Source organism: Microtus oregoni, unplaced genomic scaffold (assembly GCF_018167655.1).
Source record: "Microtus oregoni isolate MIOR12 unplaced genomic scaffold, Mior012 000046F_ref0000063, whole genome shotgun sequence".
NCBI lineage: Eukaryota > Metazoa > Chordata > Mammalia > Rodentia > Cricetidae > Microtus > Microtus oregoni.
In genome coordinates, this window is record NW_024543220.1 from 9,178,385 (window position 1) to 9,202,915 (window position 24,531).

Genomic DNA, 24,531 nt, shown 5'->3' on the forward strand with positions numbered 1-24,531 from the left:
TAAAAAAGAAGAAAGAAAAAGGTATGGTACTAGCACAGAAATAGACAATGGAATAGAATAGAGGACTCAGATACAATCTATAGCTGCGATGTTAGAACGACCCACACTTCAGAACCATCCCCATCCTCAGCTCCCACCAAGCCTCAAGGACTCAGAGTCAGTGTCCCTGTCATCACAATGTGACACGTTTCCACTGTGCCAAGGTCCCTTATGCTCATGCTCCATACCCCCCCCGTAAAGTCTGAGCCATCACCCCTCCCTCACTCCCTCCCCTCTCTCCTTTCCTTCTATCTTCTTTCTTCCTACCTCTCTCCCACTCTCTGATACTTTCCCTAGCCCACTCTCTCTTTCACATCCCCACTCAGAGGCAGCCTTTTTGCCACCCCCCATAAATCACTTGTGTGAAGTCCGTTACATGGTGTGATTTCTATGTTATTCCTTAGCCCTCTGATACCACAGAAATCCTTATACGCTGTTGTCTTATTTTTAACCACAATGACTAAAACATTCGTTGGAAAAAAAAACAAATTTATTGAGGAAATGGTTTTGGGAAAACTTGATAGCCCTATATAGAAGAACAAAGCTACATCTCTATCTCTCCCCCTGTTAAAAAAAAATAATAATCTCAAAGATCTTACATGTAACACAAAACTCTGAAACTGGATAGAGGAAAACCCTTTTGACAGATGCACAGACCAGGAACTGGGAAGCAGACACAAGTCTACAAGTTCAGCTTTATGGACTGTGTTGCAAAAACAAACAAACAAACAAACAAACAAACAAAGGATCATTCTGGTTGAGAACTGAATGAATTTGTGGAACTCAAGTCAGTCAATGGAGTAAGCAATTGGAAATTCATTTAGTAGTAGCTCAGGCAAGGGACTCAAACTACTTTTTCTTAAGGTATGAGCAGAGAAAACAGTGCAAAAGAAATTGAATTTTGGATTCATTTAAAACATGGACATTGCAATATTCCCTACTAAATTAAATAAATCTGAACTACAGAGTGAAGTAAGGTGGTAACAAAAATTCATGACTGCAGAGGCAGCAGAGTAGATTTGCTGTTTGCAGACAGGGAAATGCACGTAAAGCAACCAGGTTGACTGGGACAGATGAACCTGGAGATGAGATATGCCTGGGCTGGAGAAATTATTTGGGAGGTGGTCATAAATGGTATTTAAAACCTTGGAGATGAATAAAAATCACCAAAGGAATGTTAATAGTAGGTGAGAAACAGAACAGAACTGAAACTGGCCTCTCCAGTGCTCAGTGATCTCATTAGAGCACACATCTGGATGTATGCACAGCTCTGGGCTTGTGTCTAGAAGGCTTCTAGACCTGTGCAGAGGAATCCTTTGGTTATCTTAATGAGAAAAATAGTCAGGCTTGATGACACAGGCTTTTAATCCTAGCTCTGTTGTCTGAGGTTGTTCGTTCATTCCTGGCCTCCCAGATTTTAAATAATCACAGAGAAACTGTATTATTACAGCACTGCTTGGCCTATTAGCTTATGCTTCTTATTGACTAGCTATTACATCTTAAATTAACACATTTCTATTTATCTGTGTATCGTCATGTGGTTGTGGCCTACCAGTAAGGTTCTGTCCAGCATCAACTTCTCACTGACTCCGCCTACTTTCTCCCTCTATCTCTGCTTGGAATTCCTGCCCTTCTTTATTGTGCCCGTGATAGGCCCAAGCAGCTTCTTTATTCATTAACCAATAAAAGCAGTACATATATTCAAGGACTTCCCACACCATTTTCCATTTTCTGTCTAAAAAGAAAAGAAAGTTTTAACTTTAATATAGTAAAATTACATATAACAAAACAGGTATCAAGCAACAATTACAGTTACAATATTTATATCTACTTTATATTTTATTATAACTAAAGAAAACTATTATTATAACTATCTATTCTTCAACTCCATCAAAGACTCCAGAAGGATATATTATTTCTATGTTAACAGGAAGTACATTGTAAGCAACTCCCAAAACTCTAGAATTGACAGAGACATCTTGCTGTCTGGACAGTCACCCAGAGATCTTCTATACCATTGGGGTATTCAATCTTCAGCCTACAGGCACATAGTATTGAGTAGACTTTCCCACAAAGCAGGAAATTTCAAAGACAGTTTTGCCTGTATTAGCAGTTTGTCAGTCACTTTCTTCTGTGTCTTGCAGAATGTCTGACATACTCTTTCATAAAGCAGGAACCCTGAAGGACTGACTCACCTTCTTTAGGCAAGTTCAGCAGTCATTTTTCTGTGGGTCCTGAATGTCCAGTTCATACAGTATAACATCAAGTAGTCCAGGCAAGAGCAGTTCCTTGCCCAAAATTGCTAAGCAACTCTTTAAGAAGCCTCTTCAATGCTCATCATCCTAATGAAGTAGATTGGTACTGCCAAGGTCAGATGTTTCTCATTGTCATGGAAAGTCCTAAGTTCTTAAAACATTTTAAATGCCATATTCTGTAGGTCTTTGAAAGTGTTGAAGATTATCTATCCAACTGAAATATATCTTTGTACGTTTTGAAAACCTAACATGACTACACACTTGACTATTATAGATGATTATCTATTAACCTGTATTTCTTAATTATACATTACATTTTTAAATGAGCTGTACAAAATCAATACCTTAATCAAGAGCCGAAGTATACATATAACATAATTGATCTTAAATTTGTATCAATAGACCAAGGTCCATATCAATGCAAAGTATTCATCTCTATATCATAGCCCCCTTTAAATGCAAACAAACATTTATAAACAGTATTTAGAAATTTGAGCATAGTTCTCTCCAAACTGCTTCCTGCTGTGTGAAGTAATTTTAGGAGTTTACAGAGCCTTTCAGGGGGCTTTGTTCCATCAAACCACATTAGTCTGGAAAGAATCCACAGGTTCTTGTCTTCTGTGGAAACAAAAGCAGACCCTCTTTTCCGAAGCAACATATCCTTGGACCCAAATTTTGAAGTCAAGATACCTTTAAAGTATATATGTGTGTGTGGTGTGTGTGTGTGTGTGTGTGTGTGTGTGTGTATTGGTTTAGCTTAGCAGCCTCCAGAATCAAATGCCAAAAATTTAAATAAAACACAATAATATAAATAATCCAGACTCTCTGTGTATTTTCCATCTTTACATGGCTTATTGCTCTTTATTGCTTTTCTACAAGTTTAATATTTATTTTATTATCTTTATTCTTTTAATCTATGGCTGTCTGTACTCTTTTATATTATAACTATCTGTACTCTTTTTTTTTCTCTCTCTCAAGCCTACTTACACTTATCAACACTGTGACCTATTTAGAGGTCTTTTTATCTGAATTTGTCTTTATTGTGTACATATCTGTAATTATTTTTTTGACCAGGAACATTTTTTTTAATGCTAAGCAGACATAGCTAGGACCAACTCTAGGGCCCTGCCTGTTGGCTCTGCCCAGTCCAACATGGTGGAGGCATGTTCACTACCTCTGAGAGCTATGCATACTGCCCCAGCTCCATTGCCACAGAAGGTCTATGCCATCATTAAACAATCTGTAACACGCTGCTCACAGACCCCATTTAAGTGCTCAGCCTCCTGACAGAGCCAGGGCTGGTTTGTCCAACTAGAATGAAGCCTTCCTTTAAAGAAACAATGCAGTTCTTGAGGCTAAAGCTAAGTCAGGATACTTTTTCAAGGAGCCGTGTCTTTGCTTCAAATCAGCAGAGCCCATCTGAAAAAAAATGCAGCTACCAGGAAGCTGCGCTATACTCTGTGTGTGCTTGTGTCTAGAATTTCTTTTCAAGATCTCTCAGATTTTTATGTGGATGTAGTTACCCATGTTGGCATGCCAATACATTGGTAAAGGCTGCTTAGTCATTCCTGGCCACCTTGATTTGAAATAATCACACAGAAACTGTATTACTACAACACTGCTTGGCCTATTAGCTTATGCTTCTTATTGGCTAGCTCTTAAATCTTGAATTAGCTCATTTCTATTCATCTCTGTATTACCACATGGTTGTGGCCTACTGTAAGGTTTTATCTAGTGTCTGGCATCTGTCTCCTGCAGGAAGCACATAGCTTATCACTGACTCTGCCTACTTTCTCCATCTATCTCTGTTTGGAATTCCTGCCATTTTGTATTCTTCCCTGTCATAGGACCAAGCAATTTCTATTAACCAGTGAGGGAAAAAAGCATATCACAACATACAGAGTGGAATCCCACATCACAGCACTCTGGGCAAAGATTGGTGCCTCCTCTCCTAGGACCTCTCTGAGTTCAAGGTCAGCCTGGTCTACAAGTATAGCAAGTTCCAGGCCAGTCAAGATTACATAGTAAGACTGTTTCAACAACAACAAAAAAACATCAAAACAAAACCTCACAAAAACAAAAGCCCATATGAATTTTATTAATTATTTTTCATTGAGTGACAAAATACTCAGCTAAAACAAGTTAAAGAAATATTTATTCTGATTCATGATTTAAGAGGGCACAGTCACTCTCAGCATAATGCCTAATGCAGTACATGGCAGCAGGAGCATGTGGCTGGGATTTCACAAACTTCAGTAGATCAGGGAGTATAGAGATCCTCCCATCTGGCTTTCTCTTCTTCTTCCTTTATCCTTGGGGCTCAGGTTGGATCTTCCAACCTCAATTAATCTCTGGAAACACTCTTACAGATGTGACCACAATTGGATCTCCTAGGAGATTCTAAACCCAGTCAAGCTGACACTGAAGATTGGCCATCACAGCTACTTAGTGAGTTCTAGGCCAGCCTGGGACACAGTGTAAGATGCTGGTAACAGAGAAACAGAAAAGGGAAGAGTGAGTCCTGGGCTACATACTGAGCAATGTAAACGAGGGATCTGAAAAGAGTCTGAGTATTTTAGCACAAGATTTATGGCCACTGATGGTAGTACTGAGAACGGCATCCATGATGGAAAAGGGTTTATGTGGGCATTCCATTTGGGGGAAAGGTTGAGAGAGACAAGGGAGAATACACATGATCATTCCTGAGTTGTCATGTTGACAGATACATACTTTTTCTGTCCCATGAGATGCAGCCTCAGAGAGGAAATACAGGAAACAATTATATAGAGACTCTGACTGGCTACTATCTGAAAATTCCCTAGACTGATTTCTTACTTTTAGAGATAAATAATAGAATCCAAATTCTTATCCTTTAAAAAAAAAGAATTTAATATGTGGTATTGGAGGATTGGTGATTATTTTATTTTGGAAAAAGCCAATGAACCAAATCCAAGGCTTCACAGCTGGGAACAGAACTGACAAGTCCATCAACATCAGGTCCCACAGGAATCCTCTGAGCACAGGAATCACTGATGCCCTGGAGCTGGTCTCTGTGGGACAGCTTTCCTGCTACTCTGGGAACTGGATGTGCCAGTGATACCCCAGCCCAGTTCATTCCTGCGGTTCCAGCTTTTCCTTCTCACCATGTGCTCATTCAGCTGGGGGGAGCTGAGGAGGACTCCTGTGGTGCCCAGCTGCAGGAATGTTGGGAAAGGGAGAGTGGCTGAGGGACTTGCTCTGCTTCCTTTCTGCATCCTTACTAGGTGTTCCCTTAATGTGTAGAGAGAGCTCAGAGCTGGGAGAAGATGGGAGAAGGTGGAAATACAATGATGAAAGGAGATTCCTGGAAAAGTTATCTGAGTGACTACATCAGGGAAATAAATGATTGATAGACCCAGGATAATGATGTTCTAGTGTTTTCGTAGTCCTGGACTTTAAAAAGTGTTAGCACAACCGGGCATGGTGGCACACAAGATTAATCCTAACACATGGGAAACAGAAGCAGGTGGATCTCAGAGTTTGAGGCCAGCCTGGCCTACATAGTAGTTTCCAGAACAGCCAGGATTATGTAAAGATACCTTGTTTTCAAAACAAGCAAGCAAGCAAACAAACAAACAAAAACCTGCCAGTACACTGAGTCCCAGGTTAGGTAACCAGTCACACAGGGGTGTGTCTCACAGTAACAAGACAGGAGATGAGCACATTTCTATAGAAAACCCTCAGACACCAATCCCCTCCCTACCTGTGATTTTCTTCCTCAGCATCGCAATGGCAGCCACAGCTGCAGGGACCACAACTCCAAGGAGAACCACACCAACTATCACTCCATTTATGGGCTGAGGAGATGTCTCTGGGAAGAGAGATTAAAATTGAGGGGCCCTAAGCCCCAAATCAGAACTGATTCTACTTAGGGTCTCCAGAAGATCACCTGCTTTCCTTGACATCAGGTTTTGTGTACCCACTCCCTCCTTACCCCATCTCAGGGTGAGAGGCTCAGGCAGCCCCTCATGTTGCACATGGCATGTGTATCTCTGCTCCTCCCCAGAAGGCACCACCACAGCTGCCCACTTCTGGAAGGTTCCATCTCCTGCAGGCCTGGTTTCCACCAGTTCCATGTCCTGGGTCTGGTCTTCCCCATCCCTCTGCCAGGTCAGGGTTATTTCAGCTCGGTAGAATTCAAGAGCCCAGCACCTCAAGGTGATATCACCTTCAGGTCTAGGGTGATGGGTTACACGTGCCTTTGGAGGGTCTGAGAAGAAGAGTTGGAAAATTCAATACTTTATATTTTTTTCTGGGGTCTTAAGCAGTATTTGTGTGTCTGTCTTGGCAATGTACAGAAGAATCAAGATGTGTGCAAACCCCACACAAGTTGTCTTATACTCAGGCACTAGTATAATCTATTTCTTGCAAAAGGAATATTCCCAAGTTTCCCACCATGAATGGAGGAATTCTGGTCCTGACTTACAGAGTAAGAGCCTCATCATCGTTTGAGTGAGATCTCCAAAGACATTGCATGTAGGCAGAGAACTCAGTCTCTGGGAGACCACGATTAACAAAGGGCTGCAGACTGAACTGCGCTGCTTTTGGTTATTCAGAGATCTTCTTTCCTATAATCTCAAGTCCCCTAAACTGTCCTGAGAGAAGGGCAAGTCCTGAAGGAGTCATATTCTGTTGGGTCAGAAAAAAACAGGAGCATTCCTCCCTCTTTCAGACACAAGAGCCAACTCGTATTTCAGCTGGTACCATTTCCTCCCTTCTTGGAGGCTTGCTCTCTTCTCTGAGAGGAGATGTAAGAATGGCTTCTCAGCCCCTCTTACCTAAGCGCTGCAGAATCCCCTTCCCCATCTCCAGATGTCGGTGCAGCCAGGCAACACAGGGAGTCTCCAAGTATATCCTCCAGGACTCTGCTAAAAGTTTTGCCTCCCACTCTTGCTGGGTGATCTGAGCTGTCCTGTCTGCAGCAGTCCAAGTTCTCAGGTCCTCATTCAGGCTGATGTAATCACGGCCATCAAAGGCATGTCTATAGTGCCCACGTAGCAAGAGTCGGTCTGGCCCCGCTTCGCAACCAATGAAACACTGGAAGGTATGAGAGCCTGCAGCCACCCCCAAAGTCAGCTCCGTCCACAGGGCCCTGCCCCACCTACACACACACACACACACACACACACACACACACACACACACACACAGAATTTCCACCTAAACTGAACTGAAATCCGGGTCTCAGTCCCATGCCCTCCAGGGTCCAGGGTCTCTGCAGACTCCGCAGCCTAGGACCGAGCCTAGGACCTGGGACCCGGGATGATTCAGGCAAGTCTGAGGGGACATTAAGGGTCACTCACTCACCGTCATCGCTCTGGTTATAGATTCGGATTGCAAATCGCAGGTTTCTTCGGGCCGTCTGTGAATAATCCTCCAGATCTTGTCTCTCCCACTCCCAATAATCCTGCCCCATCTGTTTAGCCCATGGCACGAGCGGCTCCATCGTAGTTTTCGTGTTACTATGGAAGCGCAGGATTTGCGTGTCGTCCACATAGGCAACAATGAAGACTTGGAGATCTTGGAGACCCGTTGGAGACGCGGTCGTGGTTACCATATACCGCAAGGAGTGTGTGCCTGGGGGCGGTACGCAGTGAGACCCGACCCTCCTCCGGGGACCCCAGGAAACATGCATGGGCAGGCGGGGATCAGGGCGCGGGGCTCACGACGCGGAAGTAGAAGGGGCTGGAGAGGTGATGAGAAATGGATTTTGGGATGCTGGCTGGGCCAGGCAACCTGGCTACTCCAGGCAGAGGCCCTTTTCTTTGAGAACCAAACTCACCAGCGCCACTCAGGGTCTTGGGCTGGGTCAGAGCCAGGAGTACTGAGAGCAGCAGGAGGGTGGGATGCAGCTCCACAGCACCCATCCTTGGTGTCTGGAAAACCTGAAGGGATTGAGACACTGTTTCTCTCTGTGGAGTTTTATAGCGTCGTGGTTTGTGGGGAGATACCACAGAGGCTGGGAGTGGCTTTCTCCAGAATCTCGAAGTGCAGTGGGAGTGAGAACATGTGTCCAGATGGAAAGAGGGGACAGCCAACAGGGGTAGGAGCTACAGAAGGGAATAAGAGGCAAGGAGGGAATTTCCAACCTATGGCTTCCCCATCTCAAACACTTTGAAGGCAAAAGCTCAGACCAGGGACTTATGGAGACCTCTTCCTCCTGTAACTGGTGCTCTTTATCACATCTGCTCTCTCTGAGTCCTGATCAGGAGGAATTCTGAGATTCTGAATGTTTTGGTTTCAGGATCTCTTCTTTGTGCTTGTACATTGTTAAGTACATCAAAGTTTTATGTAGGTTAAATCCAAGAATATTTGCTGGGTTAAAAACTGCTCAAGGTGTCTGACATCTGTAATCCCAGCGCTTAGGAGGCTGTGCTGAGGCAAGAACTTTGAAATGAGTTTAAGTCCAGTCTAGCTACATGTCACTGACATTTAAAAAAGACTTGTGTGATTGTGTGTGTGTGTGTGTGTGTGTGTGTGTGGTGTGTTAATTTGTGCGGGTGTATGACCAGTGTGTGAGGATGTCATGGAGGTCAGAAGAGGGAGTCAGAGTCCCTAGAACTGGAACTACATACAGGTGTTTGTGAGCTGGGTGCTAGAAACTGAAATGGGGTCATCTACAGGAGCAGTGAGCACTCTTAACCAGGGAACCATCTCTTCATTTCAATCCCTTGATATTTTGATTTTAAAAAGACTTTTAAAAAGTCAGACTGCCCTTATATTCTGCCAGTAATTAGTGATAGTGAAGAATGCAGTAACTTCTAATTAGTTTTTCAGTCTTGATTCAGACTAAGGTGTCAACAGATTAACTCACTGTCAAGCACACTACAGTAAATATGTCAAGGAAATTTGAGAAGCATAAAAGTAGTTTTGATGTCAATCACCTCACACAAGTATCTAAGTGATTTCATGAGTTCCATCTATTGTTCTTAATTCCTGTTTGGCTGAAGGTTAGAGGGCAAAGACGGTTACGCGAGGAAAAGACACAGACACGTGGCGGTCCCACGTGGGTGCACTTTAATGGAGGAGGGGCAACAAACAGGTAGGGGGGCGGGCAGACACGGTAGGGAAGGCGGGGAAGAGAAGGGGCGAACTCATGACGGTCCTTGCTTTTAACAGGGAATGCAAAGGCTTCTGGGAAATGTGTTCCGCGCTTGTGTGTGCTGGAGTCTAGAGGGATGCTGGGAGTTGTGGTCTCGCAAGAGAACAACATTTCACCCTTTTGGTTTGATTAAAAAAAAATTGGGGGACCTTAAAGGGTAGGGAATGGGTGCATAGTCCGGTCTCTCATGGCTGCTTCCTGCTGGCTTTGGGCGTTGAGGGGTCCAGGAAATGTCCGATTATTTTGGCAATGTCCCATTGGCATTTGCGGTCGCTGGTGTAGTTGGTCACTGGTGTCCAAGGTCGCTGGTGTCTGGGATGGCTGATTGTACCGCTGGCATTTGAAGTCCTGGCTGTCGTCTGGGGTGGCTGATTGAAGAAATCTGTGTGGCTTTTCCTGAGTAGCTGGGTCATCATTAAGATGCTGGAAGGCAAAAGTTGCATTAGTAAAAGGAGATATTAAAAAGGGGGGGATCTAAGAGAATTCTTTGGGGGGGGAACTAGGGTGAGGGTTTTTTTTTGGGGGGGGAGAGTGAGGGAATCTTAGGATGTCCGGGGTTAAGAATGATAAAAAATTAAATGATACTTATTTCATTATTCCGTTTGTGTTTGATTCGTTTAGGTGGGTTGGGCTGGCATCCTGGAGCTTAAAGAAACTGTCTTAAAAGAAATAGATTCTGACCATACATTTCTTAACATTTCAGGGGCCACTGCTGCAGTCAGCGGCTGGCCTGTTATGTTAAAGAGCTTTGTAGAGGAGAATCTGCTTACCACTTGACTCCGTATTTGATGGGGGTACCTGTAACAACAGCTAGACGGTTATTTATGAATTTAAAGAAGGGAGGGTGTGTTAACACAGCGACGGATCGGGACCATTGTTTTCCTTAGACTGTAGTGGGGGGGGGGGGCTGAATCCGGCGTCCTTTGGAACTTAAGAGAACAGGGTCCGGTTCGAGTTACCGTATATGAAGGATTATCTTGAGCTGTGGAGATAAACGGTTTAAGATGTGACAGGTGAATCCAATGAGGAATTCCTTCAAGCTTGGCAGCTGTGGGAGTTAGAAGAATTACTCTGAAAGGGCCCTGCCATTTAGGGGAAAGAGGTGAAGGGCGCTGGCCTGGGGGTGAGAGTAATACCTCATCTCCTATTTTAACTGGCGGTGGACATGTATTAGCACATGGTCGAGGTAGTGAGTGATCTGTGAAGTCCCACAGTAGTGAGCGTAAGTGGAAAAGGAGGGGAGTGAGCAGGTGGTCAGGAAGGGGAGAGGTCTCCGATGAGAAGCCGGGGGTTAAGACCGGCCGCCTGTACGTGAGTTCAAAGGGTGAAATGAGGAGGGGGCCCTTTGGGAGAGCCTGGAGCCTGAGAAGAGCAAGGGGCAGAAGTCTTACCCAGTCGAGGTGGAGCTCTTGTGACATCTTAACGAGGGCTTCCTTTAAAGAGCGGTTAGTTCGTTCTACCTTACCTGATGACTGAGGATGGTACGGTATGTGAAAATTCCAGGGGATCCCGAGCGCTTTAGACAGATTTTGAGAAATCTGAGAAGTAAACTCTGGACCGTTATCTGACTGAAGAGAAGTTGGGAGTCCAAACTGAGGAATAATCTCTCGGAGAAGAATATCAGAGACTGTCTGGGCCCTCTTGTTAGAGGTGGGGAAGGCTTCAACCCACCCAGACATTGTATCCACCAGAACCAGGAGATATTTAATTCTCCTGACTGTGGGCATATGAGTAAAATCCAGCTGCCAGTCAGTTCCCGGAAGGGAGCCCCTTGCTTGGTGGGTAGGGAAAGGGAAGCTATGATATTTAGTCCTGGGATCTGACTTTTGGCAGATCTGACAGGAGGCAGTGGTGGCTTTTAGAAACCTGATGTCCTCAGGCGTGGGTTTGATATGTGTTTTTACAAAATGAAGTAGAGCTTTCTCATTGGGATGAAAAATCTGGTGTAGGTAGGACAGGATCTGTTGAGTGTTAGGAGGTGTCTGCGAGGTTGTGGACTGTGCTGTAAGGACTCCCTGAGGTGACTGAGGCAGGTCTGAGCTAAGAGCTGCTGTCTTAGCTGCTCTGTCAGCCTGGTTATTTCCCTTGGAAACAATAGAACTGTCAGACTGATGAGACCGACAGTGAATAATTCCTATAGCTTTAGGTAGATAGGAGGCCCTCAGCAAGTCCATAATACGCTCTGAGTTGGTAATAGACCCTCCCTTTGCTGTGAGAAGCCCGCGTTCCTTTCAGATGGCCGCATGAGACAACAGGATATGAAAAGCATATTTAGAATCTGTGTAAACATTTAAAGATTGTCCCGCGGCTAACTGAAAGGCACGGGTGAGGGCTATCAGCTCAGCCTGCTGGTTGGTAGTATGAGCAGGGAGTGCCTTTGCCTCGACTATCTCTGTGTCTGACACTATGGCATAACCTGCTCTGCGGGTCCCGTCACATAGAAAGGAGCTGCCGTCCGTGTACCAGGTGTGAGTAGCCTGGGGCAGACTGCCCTCCTGTATATGTGAGGGGTGGGGCAGTAGGTCCTCTAGGACCTCAATGCAGGAATGGGATGGGGAATCATTAGCACCAGGTTGAGGTAGAAGATTTGAAATGTTGAGAGGTGGGCAGCACTGGAATGTGAGACTCGTATCTTCCACCAGCGCCACCTGAAGCGAAAGAACTCGAGAAGGAGGTAGGGTCTGTAGGCCTTTGTAAGTTAGGAGGTTAGACAGGTTATGATGAGAGAAAACCGTAGTAGGTGCTCTGAAGGTTAGCTTTTTTGACTCATGAATAAGAAGTTCCGCAGCTGACAAGGCCCATATGCAGGGTGCCCAGCCCCGAGTGGTGAGGTCCATCTTCTTTGACAGGTAAGCTACAGGTGCGAAGGAAGGTCCCAGTTGATGGCCTAGAACTCCCAGGGCATAGCCCTCTCTTTCTGCTACATAAAGGGAAAAAGGGCTAGTTAAATCCGGAAGATGGAGAGCTGGGGCCTGGGTAAGGGCCTGTTGGAGTCTCCGGAAAGGTTTGGTGATGGGGTGAAGGAGGGGCTCATGCATAGAGCCGAGAGCTGCTTCGTATAGGGGGCAGGCGAGGAGAGAGAATGAGGGAATCCAGGATCGCAGGAAACCGGCCACTCCCAGGAATGACAGAACCTCTTCTTTGGTGGAAGGAACTGCAAGAGATTGAATTAGTCTCTTTCTGTCTAAGGTGATAGCCTTTTGTGTTGGGGTTATGGTTAACCCCAAATATGTTACCTGAGTGGTGGACAATTGAGCCTTAGAAGGCGAGACTCTGTAGCCCTTTTTGGATAAAAAATTTAATAAGGTGGCGGTGTCAGTCCTGCTAGTCTCCAAAGAGGGGCTACACAGCAGGATGTCATCGACATAGAGTACCAGTTTTGATTTAAGGAGGGACAGTGAGAGCAGATCAGAGGCCAGAGCCTGGCCAAAGAGGTGTGGGCTGTCCCGGAATCCCTGAGGGAGAACGGTCCAGGTTAGTTGTGTGGAGAAATTAGTATCAGGATCTGTCCAGGTGAAGGCAAAGATGTCCTGAGACTGAGGGCTGAGAGGAATACAGAAAAAGGCATCCTTTAGGTCTAAGACTGAAAAGTGGGAGGTCCCTGAAGGAATGTTAGACAGAAGTGTGAGAGGATTGGGTACCACTGGGTGTAAAGGAACGACAGCAGAATTGATGAGCCGGAGGTCCTGAACCAAACAATAAGTTCCGTTAGATTTTTTGACAGCCAGTATAGGAGTGTTAAAGGGGGATGAGGTGGGGCGAAGCAGCCCCTTCCTCAAGAGATCAGAGATTATAGGTTTTAGTCCTTTGAGGCTTTGAGAAAGAAGCGGGTACTGGGCTTGAGTGATATACCCAGTAGGGTTTTTTAACTGAATAACAACGGGGGGGTGGTGTTTGGCGACAGCTGGGTTTTGGATGTCCCACACGAGAGGGTCCACCTGGGAAGCTGGGAGGGGAAAAGGCATGTTAGTATCAGAGGGTCGCGGAGCCAGGAGAAACAGCAGCTGTGTCACTGACGAATCTGAAACGAAGCGGGTGGGGGGCGCAAAAGAAATGGAAGCTCCCAGCTTGGTCAGAAGATCCCTTCCCAAGAGTGGGACTGAACAGGTTGGTAGAACTAGGAATGAATGAGTGAGAAAGATACCTCTAAATATGCAATTGAGAGGTAGAGTTTGGAGAGGTAGATAAGGCTGTCCCCCTACCCCGACAATAGGGGAACTTGAGGGGGAGGTTGGCCCCCAAAATTCCCTTAGAACCGAATATGTTGCTCCAGTGTCCAAGAGAAAAGAGATGAGGCGTCCCGACACTGTAAGAAGTACCCGCGGCTCCTGGTTGCAGATGGGCGTAGCAGTCGGGTTGTCGGTGGAGGAGCCCGGGAACCTTCAGTCTTCCAGAGCCAAACCCAATAGGTCAACCTGGGGGTCCTCTGGGGCGGCTGCCCCCGCGTCACTGAACGCATGAGGGCAGTCTGTGGACCAATGACCCTCCCTGTGACACTTTGGGCCGGGGCCCCTTGGGCTGCGATGGGGATTGGGGCACGCCTTTGCCCAGTGACCTGTCTTACCACACTTGAAGCATGGGCCGGGGGGCGGGGGAGCCGCGTGCGGAGGGCGGGCAGTGGAGTCCATCACCTCGGCTGGCCTGGCGGGTGCGGTGATCACGTGGCAATGATTTTTGGCCTTGTCATTCCTCGCGTGGGAGAACTTGAAGGCCGTCTCCAGGATCTGTGCCTGTGGGGTTAGGGGACCCTTCTCCAAACGTCTGAGCTTTGCCTTGATGTCTGAGTAGGACTGGTTGACAAAGTGGGTCATCAGGAGCTGTCTGCCCCTGGTGGATTCTGGATCCATGTTTGTGAACTGTAGCATAGCTTTGGTGAGACTGTCAAGAAATGCAGAAGGATTCTCCTTAGTGTCCTGGAAAATTTCTGCAAGTTTAGAATAATTTGCTGGTTTGAGAGCCGCCTTTCTTAATCCCACCAGGAGGCAGGTTAGGAATCGGTCTCTGGCCAGAATGCCCCCGGGGGAGTTGTAATCCCAGTGGGGTTCCTGTTCCGGCACGGCCTCTGCACCGAGTGGATGAGAAGGCTGAGTCTGGTGTACTTCATCAGCATGCAGTCTCGCCTGCTCCCAGACCCGTCAGCTTTCCTCAGGAAGCAAGTTGTTACAAAGAATCATATAAATATCATGGTAAGTTAGGTTGTAAGATTGGGTTAAATATTGAAACTCTTTTGTAAAATTAGTGGGGTCAGCTGTGTATGACCCTAGTAGCTTAGAAATATGTGAAAGTTCCGATAAGGCGAACGGGACGTGGACCCGCATTAGGCCCTCGACGCCGGCTACCTCTCGTAAGGGCAGGACGGTAGCTGGTTTGAGTTGATCAGGGTCTTCTGTTGCAGCAGCGGCAGCGGCTCGCGAGTGCGTGAGGGGAGGGGTGAAATTAGGCGCAAGGTGGCGGGTGGGGTTAGGGCCTGAGGGGGTTTTGGAAGACTGAGGCAGAGGGGTGGGGAGGGGAGGGGAGTCCGAAGATTCCGAAGTTGATTCCGACAGCCTGTGCCTCCTGTGATGGGAAGAAATTGTTAGTTGTCTTCATAGTAGAGTCCTGCTGCGAGAGAAGTTGGGTGAAGCTGGATCGGAAAGGCTGGGATATATGAGACGGGGGGAATGAGATTTTTGGGGGGGATTCAGAGGAACGGGAAGGCGACCCAGAAGGATATTTACGCAGAACTCCTAGAGACCTAGGAATGAAGCGTTTAGAGGCGTGGGGGGAAGGTGTAGGCGACTCCTTTTTGTACCTAAAAGAAACCTTTGAAGGAGGGGGGATAGAGGAGGTGGCCCCCGATTGGGCAGGGTGGGAAGGAGTGGTCCCACGAGGTCGGGGAGGTGGGGGGTCGTCAGCAGGGTCCATGGTCGGAGCGGAGGGTTGCGAGCCCATGGCGGGAGCTGAGGGTTCATTAATTCTTTCCATTTAGCTGACCGGTGACAAAAATTGGCCAGCTCCCGCAGAGTGTCAGGGTCAAATGACCCTTGGGAAGGCCAGCGGATAGAACCTTGTAAATTGTACTTAGGCCAAGTTTTGGAACAAAGCCGTGTTAACTTGGATAGTTTTATGGAGGGAATGAGGGCGTGAGGCTCAAGAGCTTCCAGAAGCTGCCCGAGCGGGGAGGATGGGGGGATTGGTTTTGAATGCTTAGAGCCCATGACTGAAACGAAGTCTGCCCGCAAAAGGTACCACCAGAGTACCGCGAACACGGCAAGCCAAGAGCGCTGGCGTCCCGGCGTTCTTGGGGCGTGCTAGAGCTTAAGTGGCCCGACCCAACTACGGGGGAGAAAAAGCCCCGGCTGGGAGGAGACAATTAACCTTTTCAGGGTCTGCGTAAGGCCCAAAGGCACCGCACCTGAGCGGGCGGTAGAGGACAGGAAAAGGTTAGAAAAAAAGAGAAAGAAGCCCGGAGCACCGAACTCCCGGGCACGAGGACTGAGGCAGGTTTCGGCTAAGGGCAAATAGCCTGGGGAGGGGGGGAAGGGGGAGGGAGGTTGGCGACCTAGTCCAGGATGCGCAAAGAAAGCCGGCCAGACAGTCTTTGAATGCCCCGGGGGGAAGGAAGCCAACTCAGGTTAACTCACAGATCAGAATGAGGCGGTGGAGAATGGCTGTGGCAAACAGGTGGAGGTGAGTGCAGGCGGTCGGTTCCTTTAGACCTTGTGCCGGTGAAACCCAGAGGCAAAAGCCTCAGGCACCGGACGGAGAGGTCTCCGAGTCAAAGGACGGCACCAATATTGTTCTTAATTCTTGTGGGTTAGACGGTAGAGATGTTACACGAGGAAGACACAGACAGGCGGCGGTCCCACGTGGGTGCACTTTAATGGAGGAGGGGCAACAAACAGGTAGGGGGGGCGTGCAGACACGGTAGGGAAGGCGGGGAAGAGAAGGGGCGAACTCGTGATGGTCCTTGCTTTTAACGGGGAATGCAAAGGCTTCTGGGAAATGTGTTCCGCGCTTGCATGTGCTGGAGTCTAGAGGGATGCTGGGAGTTGTGCTCTCGCAAGAGAACAACACCATCCACCTTCAGAGGCTATTGTTATTTGTTGCTGTTGGAGGCACATGGCTTGTTTCCCCCACTCAAGGGGCTGAGGCAGGAGGGCTTCCAGGATTTGAAGAATGGCCTGAACTATATAATTTTTTTGCGTATGAGAAGAGAAGAATGCAGTATGTCGGGAAACAGTAAATGCTTTTTAGCGGAAGTCAGTTTGCTTGGAGTACATGTAATTACCCATTGGACCCAGAGAACAGTTTGTAAATGGTTTGAAAATTATTTTCTTTGGAGCAATGGATGGGATGGAAGTAGATGATGATGGAATGTGGCAAATCTGTCCAGGATGCTGACAGGCTTCTTGCCCTAAGAGACTCTTAATAAAACTGAGGGAGAAGACCAGAGGCAATTATTTTCTTCCTTTGAGATTTGGGACATTAGGCAGGTTAGAGGAGAGAAGAGTAAAGCCCTGTCCAACCTCTGCTGCTAGTTCCTTTACTCGAAACAACCAGCATAACTAAGGCTGCAGAGCAAAACAGCCTTGGGCACGGTCATCACTGGCATCTGAACACCAACTCCTTCTGCCCTGCACATGGCAGGCTGGCATCAGGTCTGACTGAGGGGAACATGTCTGCTGGTAGCACGTGTTGCAGAGAGAATTGAGAAGAGGAGGACATGGCAAGGGATACCCCAGGAAAAGGAAGAAATAGAGTAGCCGCTGCAGAATGGACAGAAGACTGCCCTTCAGGAAGAGGTGATGGCCACCAGCCCACAGGAAACAAAAGAAGAGGAGAGGCTCCTCGACTTCCCTAATTTCCTACAAGCCATAACCAGCAGCAGATTTAGTATGATATATGGATGGAGAGGATATGGGTGATATGATGGAAAAGATGAGAAGAAGCAGGAGAAAACTGTGGGAGGTGCAGTTGAGAACCTGTATTCTTAAGGAGGAGCTCTCTAAGATCATCATGGTGAATTCTGACTTATGCCTGACTTCTACAACTTTCCATGAGATTCACACACTGATTCCTACTGTATTCTTCTTCCTTGCATTTTCCTGAAATGCCCTTATGGATCTGATTGTGCTGAGCCTTGTGTTATTTCTGTGTGCCAGATGGGTCTTGTGTTGTCAGCTTCTAATTGGAGACTGCCTTCCCACTCTGTGTAAATTTCTGTGAACAGTGCAGTTTTGCACATTTGCATGGAAAATAATGTAAAGTAAATAAAACAATTGAAAAGCAAAACAAATAAACAGCAACAACAAAAACAGTGTAAGCTAAGCATGATGGGGCATGCCTTGATCCCAGTCTCTGAAGGCAGAGACAGGCAGATTACCATGAATTTGAGTGCATAGGAAGCTTCAGAGTTATAGTTCCTGGACTCTGTCACTTCCCCTATCTCAAAATTCCCTACAAATTTCACACGGAAGTTGGTAGCTGAGAAAAGAAAACTCAGACAAATAATCAAATAAATCTTCAAGCAGAGAAAAGAGTAAGTTAGAATAAGACTAAGTAACAGAAAACAATAAATCTAAGCACATTTCATCAAAATCCCATTAAACCAACTACAAGTCACAAATGGTTTAGCCTCATTTTTCTGATGAATCTTTTGTTTTAAGAAATGCATACCAAAGCTCAGTGTGGTGACAGAGACCTGAAATCTCAGCACTTGAGAGGTGAGGCCAGCCTGACTGGTGTGTGTGTGTGTGTGTGTGTGTGTGTGTGTGTGTGTGTGTGTGTGTGTGGACATTACAATGAGGGGGATCAATGAATGACCTACAAAGAGAAAAATACAAAGAAAGTGTTTCAAAGTTTTATCTTTCTGGGCAGTGGTGGCACGGGCCATTAACCAGCTCTCGGAAGACAGAGGCAGGCAGATCTGTGAGTTCAAGGCCAGCCTGGTATAAAGAGCAGTTCCAGGACAGCCATGGCTACACAGGGAAACCCTGTCTTTAATAATAATAATAATAATAATAATAATAATAATAATAATAATAATAATAATGCAATAGCTTTATCTTTAGGATGGTTTCTCAAAGAATCCTATGAGAAGGGAAGTAGATGGATCCTGATCCATGACCTTGGGAAATGGCTGTCTACTCCGTGGTTCTGTCTGCCTCTGGGGCTTGAGAACTGGCCTGACAATCTAAAGTCACAATCTAAAGCTGGCCCTCCAGGTGTCCTAATCTCATTTGCTTTGACTCATATGAATCCAGGGGGATATTTTTATTTCATTTGATGGGTGGTTTAGTGGTACTACATAAACTTCTTTCTGAGATAGAAACTCTGGGGGTAAAACCAATTTCTTTAGCCCCTCAACTATGAGGAGCACATACATCCTGTTTTATAGAAGACATGTGCAAGACAAAACGTTAAAGGTCACAGAAGTCCATCTGGGCAGAATTTTGTAGTCATTTATCCTTCTCAGACTGTGGAGCGAGGATAGTATTAGTCAGAGATAAATACAGGCTTATGAATTGGGTACAAAAACAATGGGGGCATTTGAAGATGTGTGTTTAGTGTCTGCCAATGCATATGGTTTTAACTTTTTTCCGGGGGGCGGGGGTGAGTTTCAAGATAGAGTTTCTCCGTGTATCCCTGGCCATCCTGGAACTCTTTAGAACAGCCTAACCTCAAACTCAGAGATCCTCCTGCCTCTGCCTCTGGAGAGCTAGGCTTAAAGATGTGTGCCACCATCACCCAGCAGTTTTAGCTTCTTGGCTGTAGCAATCTTAGTGAGAAGGTGAACAACCTGTAACAGAGCAATCGTGATGGCATCAGCTGGTATGTGGAGTTACAGCTGAAGGTAAGAATATGTAGGTATCAGATTGTGCAAATTTTTTTGGCAAACTCTATTCTCATTATTGGGAGTAAATCTAATCGTGTCCGCATTTTCTTTGCCAAAATAGAAGTTCTAGAAAGAGCAATATTCTTAACAGCCTTAATAGTCAGAGCATTCAGCAGGACAAATCACCGGGAGAGGAAAGGAAAGAGTTAATTTCCAAACTGCTTGTGGCCAGGGATCTCTGCTTTGCCAAGCTAAAGCTGTTTGATTAACTCTAAAGCAAGCTTCTGTGACAGGCTGACCATGTCTGCTGTGCTAGCCAAGCCACTTATGCTAATTGGAAATTCAAAGATGATCCTTTCCCTTTATCCCAGCATTAAGGACCTATTTCTTCAGCTGTCTTCTCCTAGTTTGACTCTAAATCAATTTCTCTCTCTCTCTCTCTCTCTCTCTCTCTCTCTCTCCCTGTTTTGTTTACAAAATCGTGCATATTTCAGAAAGTTCCCATTGACTCTATTGGGCCCCCATCATAAAGAAAGGGACACCTTTTTCTGTGATTTGGGAAATTCCAACAGGCCTTTCAGTCCATTTGGAGGCGTCCTTGGATTCAAAGTCTTGTTTATCAGAACATTTATTCTTTGAGTCACTGCCTTTTCCTTCCCGTTCCCAGCTTTAAAATGTCACACTATCACTTGATGTCTGCCTGTGTCTTCATCTCTCCCCCTTCCCTCTCATTTCAGGCTGGCCTCACCGGAAGCGGCACCCTGCCTCGGCCTGCCTCTGAAACTTGAACTCTCCAGTTCTCATCTAACCCTGAAAAATTTTCTTCAGCACAGCTTGGAATAAATCTCCTCCACCCCTGTCACTCATGGAACTATTTTGATTTCTTTATTGCACCTATTTTATCTCATGATACGCTATTAAAAGATTTATAAAATTAACAGTCTCCCTATATAATTATGACTAAAAGCTTTTGTTTTCATGTTAAAACAACCTCAATTCAAAATTATTATTTTTAAGGCTAAACCTAATAGGGATGAAACATAAAGTTCTAAATTTATAAAAGCAGCTAAATTAAACTATGAACTATTAAGGATAAGTTTACTTGAATTGTAAACTATTAAAAATAATTAAGAATATAAGTTTATGACTAATCATCTAACCATTAACTTACACTATAAACTGTTAAGGATAAGATTGATTTAAATTGTAAGTTATTAAAGATAATTTAAAAATACAAATTAATGCTTGATCATCTTATAAATGATCAAATTCTCTAATGTATTAAAATATATTTGTAAGCATGCTAAGTATTAATATGATCAATTCCTTACTTAGCCCCCTGGCACCTAAAAGGTTTAAACTTCTTACAAAGGACAAAGCTATGCCCTGCCTTGAATGGGGCTGGAGCTCTGTTTGTGCTGTGTACACTTCGGGATCAATTCCTCTGTCTGGTAAAAAGTGGGGTCCATTCCCCACGTTACTTCTTTACAGAAAATCTCAGACCTAGATTTAATAGCTAAAGACCATACAGACCTATGGGGGGTGGCAAACATCTTATTAGCAAAGGTGATTTGAGGTATATAAAGAAAAAATAAATAAAACTCTAATAAGATACTGATCTGGCTCTCAAAAAATGTCACCACTATTACAACAGGCACAAGTTCAGGATTTTATATTCCCTTTGGTTATTTTTTAAATGAAGACTTAAAAATGCTTCTTACAATGAAAACATCTTCTCTATTTATATACATCTGCTCCTCTACACACACTCGCACAGAAACACACACACAAGATGTTACTGATTTTGGTTTGGTTTGGTTTGGTTTTTCAAGACAGGGTTTCTCTGTAACTTTGGAGCCTGTCCTGGAATACACTCCGTAGACCAGGCTGTACTCAAACTCACAGAGATCTGCCTGCCTCTGCCTCCCGAGTGCTGGGATTAAAGGCCTGTGCCAACCCTGTCCAACGATATTACTGCTTTTAACCAAAATTATTTTTAGGTTTCCACACTTTTAGCATGACTCGAAATATGAGTCTCCTTACCTCTTCTACAGTATGGATTTAAGTACAGCTACAAACAATAATAATGCTAACATATATGACATTTTTGCCTCTTAAAGATGGTTCTTGCCCGTGCATTGCGGCGCGGTGCCCGGCCTTCACTCTCCCAAGATAGCAGCTCCTCCTGGTGAGAATTTCAGCGTTTGGAGCCAGGTGTCCTGCCGGACGTGCCAGGAGCAGCGGCTGCAAGGCGAGGTGGTAGCCTTCGACTACCAGTCCAAAATGCTGGCTCTGAAATGTCCCTCTTCCAGTGGAAAGCCCAACCACGCAGGCATCTTGCTTATAAACTTACAGTATGTTTCAGAAGTGGAAATAATTAATGATAGAACAGAAACCCCTCCTCCCCTAGCTTCGCTCAATGTTAGTAAGCTTGCCAGCAAAGCAGGGACGGAGAAGGAGAAGCTGAGCCAGGCCTATGCAATCAGCGCTGGAGTCTCCCTGGAGGGCCAGCAGCTCTTCCAGACCAATTACAAGACCATTAAAGATTGTAAATGGCAAGAAAAAAAAAAACATCGTAGTCATGGAAGAAGTTGTTATTACACCCCATATCAAGTGGAAAATTGTAAAGGCAAAGAGGGGAGTGCACTGAGCCATGTACAAAAAATAGTTGAAAAACATTTTAGAGATGTGGAAAGCCAAAAGATACTGCAGCGTTCACAAGCCCAACAACCACAGAAGGAGGCTGCCCTGTCATCCTGAGTCCACAGACATGGAGGACTCTTCCAGCATCCAGCCACAAAGATGGTGGTGGTGGCTTCAGCGGAGGCAGGGCAGGAGAGGGAAGGGATCCTATATTTCCTGCTGACTCTTACTAAAGAGTCAGTGTTTCAGAAAACCTAGACTTGAACAAACACTCAACAAAAAAAGAACGAGAGAATAATTTAAAAGTTGAATCCTTACTTGACTAACAGACTTCGGCCCACCATGTCCTTTTCACAGCCCCTTCTGGAACAGTCATCTTGTTAGTTTTATTTTTGCAAATTCCTTTCCACTCTGTCCTTCACCTGTGACTTTCCTTTCCTAGTCTGTTTCTGCCATTCTGTTTTTATAAGTGGATATACTTGCCTTCTGAATGATTGAAAGAAACTTTTACATCTTTTCTTCAAAAATAAAAGTAACAAGCTGACTGTGATTCTGAAGCTGAGACCAGAGCAGAAGACAGAGGTCTCACTTGAAATTTTTTTCTTGACTTTTTTTTCCCTTTTTTTTCCCCACAGGGCATGGCTTGAATTAGTTTTATTTTTCATATATATATATATATATATATATATATATATATATATATAAATGTTCTCTAAGTATTTTCTGCTTCTTGCAGGTCTCTTTTTTACTAGATCATGGCCACTCTTCCCACCTCATCCCTCTGAAAACAAAAATGTGTTGTCCTTTCTACCACTCAGATTAACTTGACTTAGTTCACAGCGAGGACTTCCTGCAGCCCTGCAGAGCCAGTGTGCAGATGGGATTGGCCTTGAGGGTCCTGATGGCTTCCTGGTCTTTAACTGTACCTACCTGTCTCACATTTGGTCCCAGCCCCAGGACTCCCTCTGCCTTTGTCTTCATGGTACTGGACGAACCCTCAGCAGTCTCCACTTGGGAGTCAGCGCCCCTCCCCTGTGCCTCCCCTACAGGAAGAACTGGCTCTTCCTCCTCCGGGCTGATTTTCTCTTCTATGAAACCTGGAATTGATCTACCCCGACCTTTCTTAAGTCTATGTATGTCCAGAGCCTCTAGGCCAGGAAAAGCTCGAATAATATCTAGTTTCTCTTCTACCATCCTCCAACTCTTCGGTCCCCTCCAACGCCCTGAAATCTTACAAGCTGATGACAGTTTGTATGTGCTTAGCCAATGAGCAGAAAACCTTGAAAGAATTTCTGGACTTTAGCCCACCAGTTTGCCTGGTTGACTAACCTGCTGAGAGCCGAAACTGGTACTTTATGCCCCTGCACCTCCAGGGTAGTCTCATGGGGCAGAGTGCTACCACCTGAATATCAGGCACTGAGTGGGACATGGGTGATGCTCATGTGACTGGCTAGAGCTTTGGGGGTAGGATGGGGCTAATTTTTTTTGGCCATGATCTCTTTTCCCTTTTTTAATTAAATAAATGGATCAAAATTAAATAATTCAAGCTCTGCCTTCAAAATAAAAAAGCTTTTTTTTAGTATTGTTTAGCAAAAACAATAAAACCCAAATTTTTTTAACCATCAAAAAAAAAAAATAGATGGTTCTTACAAGTTTCAGATCAACTTGGATCAACCAGTGCCCACAGGTCAAGACAGACTTGAAAAAAGTACTGCCAATCTATGGTTTGTCTCCCCACAGGCCTGTTTTCTTGGGTGAGTACCTCTCCCTCTCTGCCTGATTATTGGGATAACCCTCTCCTATCTGCTGGAACCATGGACCTGAAAATTCTTAATGCACACCTAAGAAAAAACTTTTCACCCTTTAAAATTCCTAACCATCATGTTCTGTCCAATAATATATATTTATTCCAGCAGATTTCTAACTATTTAAAAGTTTCAGACTACTGTGCTATCTTTCAACTGCTATGCCACCTGCCCTCCGCCCTGCAGTCCACGCTCTGGGGGTCTCCACTGAACTCCCCTGGTTCTCTTCCATCACAGGCTGCTCCAAATGCTGCCCGCACATCTCACAGAGCCTGGACAACAATGAAACAGTCTGCTCTTCCCAGGCCTCTGCTGCGTTCCAGCCTTTGGACCCAACACGCTTTGCCCCCATGTCAGCAGGAAGTAACCATGAAACACTTAAACACCTCTTGTCACTCGCCTCTTTCTGTACTGAACTCTCCAACTCAGGAGGCTTGACTGCTCCAAATAGTCTATTGCTAATTGTATAAATTCTGCTCATTGTAGTAGTGCCAAAGAGTTCCACAATAGCCCAGAATGGAGGCTAACAAAGGTTTATTTATTTGGGGATAAACTCACAGTAAGTACTCTCCATGTGCTGGGACCTGGAACTGAGTCCAGCAGAAAGAAACGCTGGGAACCGCACACACTTTTCATCTGTACTTACAGTACATGAGTCCACGCCCAGTGGACTGATCTTAAAGGCTATTGGCTGAAGGAGTTCCCAAAACAGCCCATGATTTTGATATGTATATTTTATCAAACAATTTCCATATGTACTGTTGTGAGAAGTCCTTCTGTGCACTGTTGCTTTTATTGATTGACGAATAAAGTTATTTGGCCAATGACAAA

At 45.3% G+C, this 24,531-nt stretch overlaps 1 protein-coding gene and 1 pseudogene across 1 annotated transcript; one reads left to right on the forward strand and one right to left on the reverse strand.

Moving 5' to 3' along the window:
- Positions 1 to 6,013: 6,013 nt before the first annotated feature.
- Positions 6,014 to 8,200, reverse strand: LOC121435695 (putative HLA class I histocompatibility antigen, alpha chain H). Its single transcript, XM_041635158.1, has 5 exons — positions 8,116 to 8,200; positions 7,641 to 7,910; positions 7,112 to 7,387; positions 6,268 to 6,543; positions 6,014 to 6,144 (listed from the first exon to the last, which is right to left on the reverse strand). Exons 1-5 carry the CDS (start codon positions 8,198 to 8,200, stop codon positions 6,014 to 6,016), a joined length of 1,038 nt encoding a protein of 345 aa, XP_041491092.1.
- A 7,430-nt stretch (positions 8,201 to 15,630) lies between these two features.
- On the forward strand, positions 15,631 to 22,062 carry LOC121435697 (annotated as a pseudogene).
- Positions 22,063 to 24,531: the final 2,469 nt, after the last annotated feature.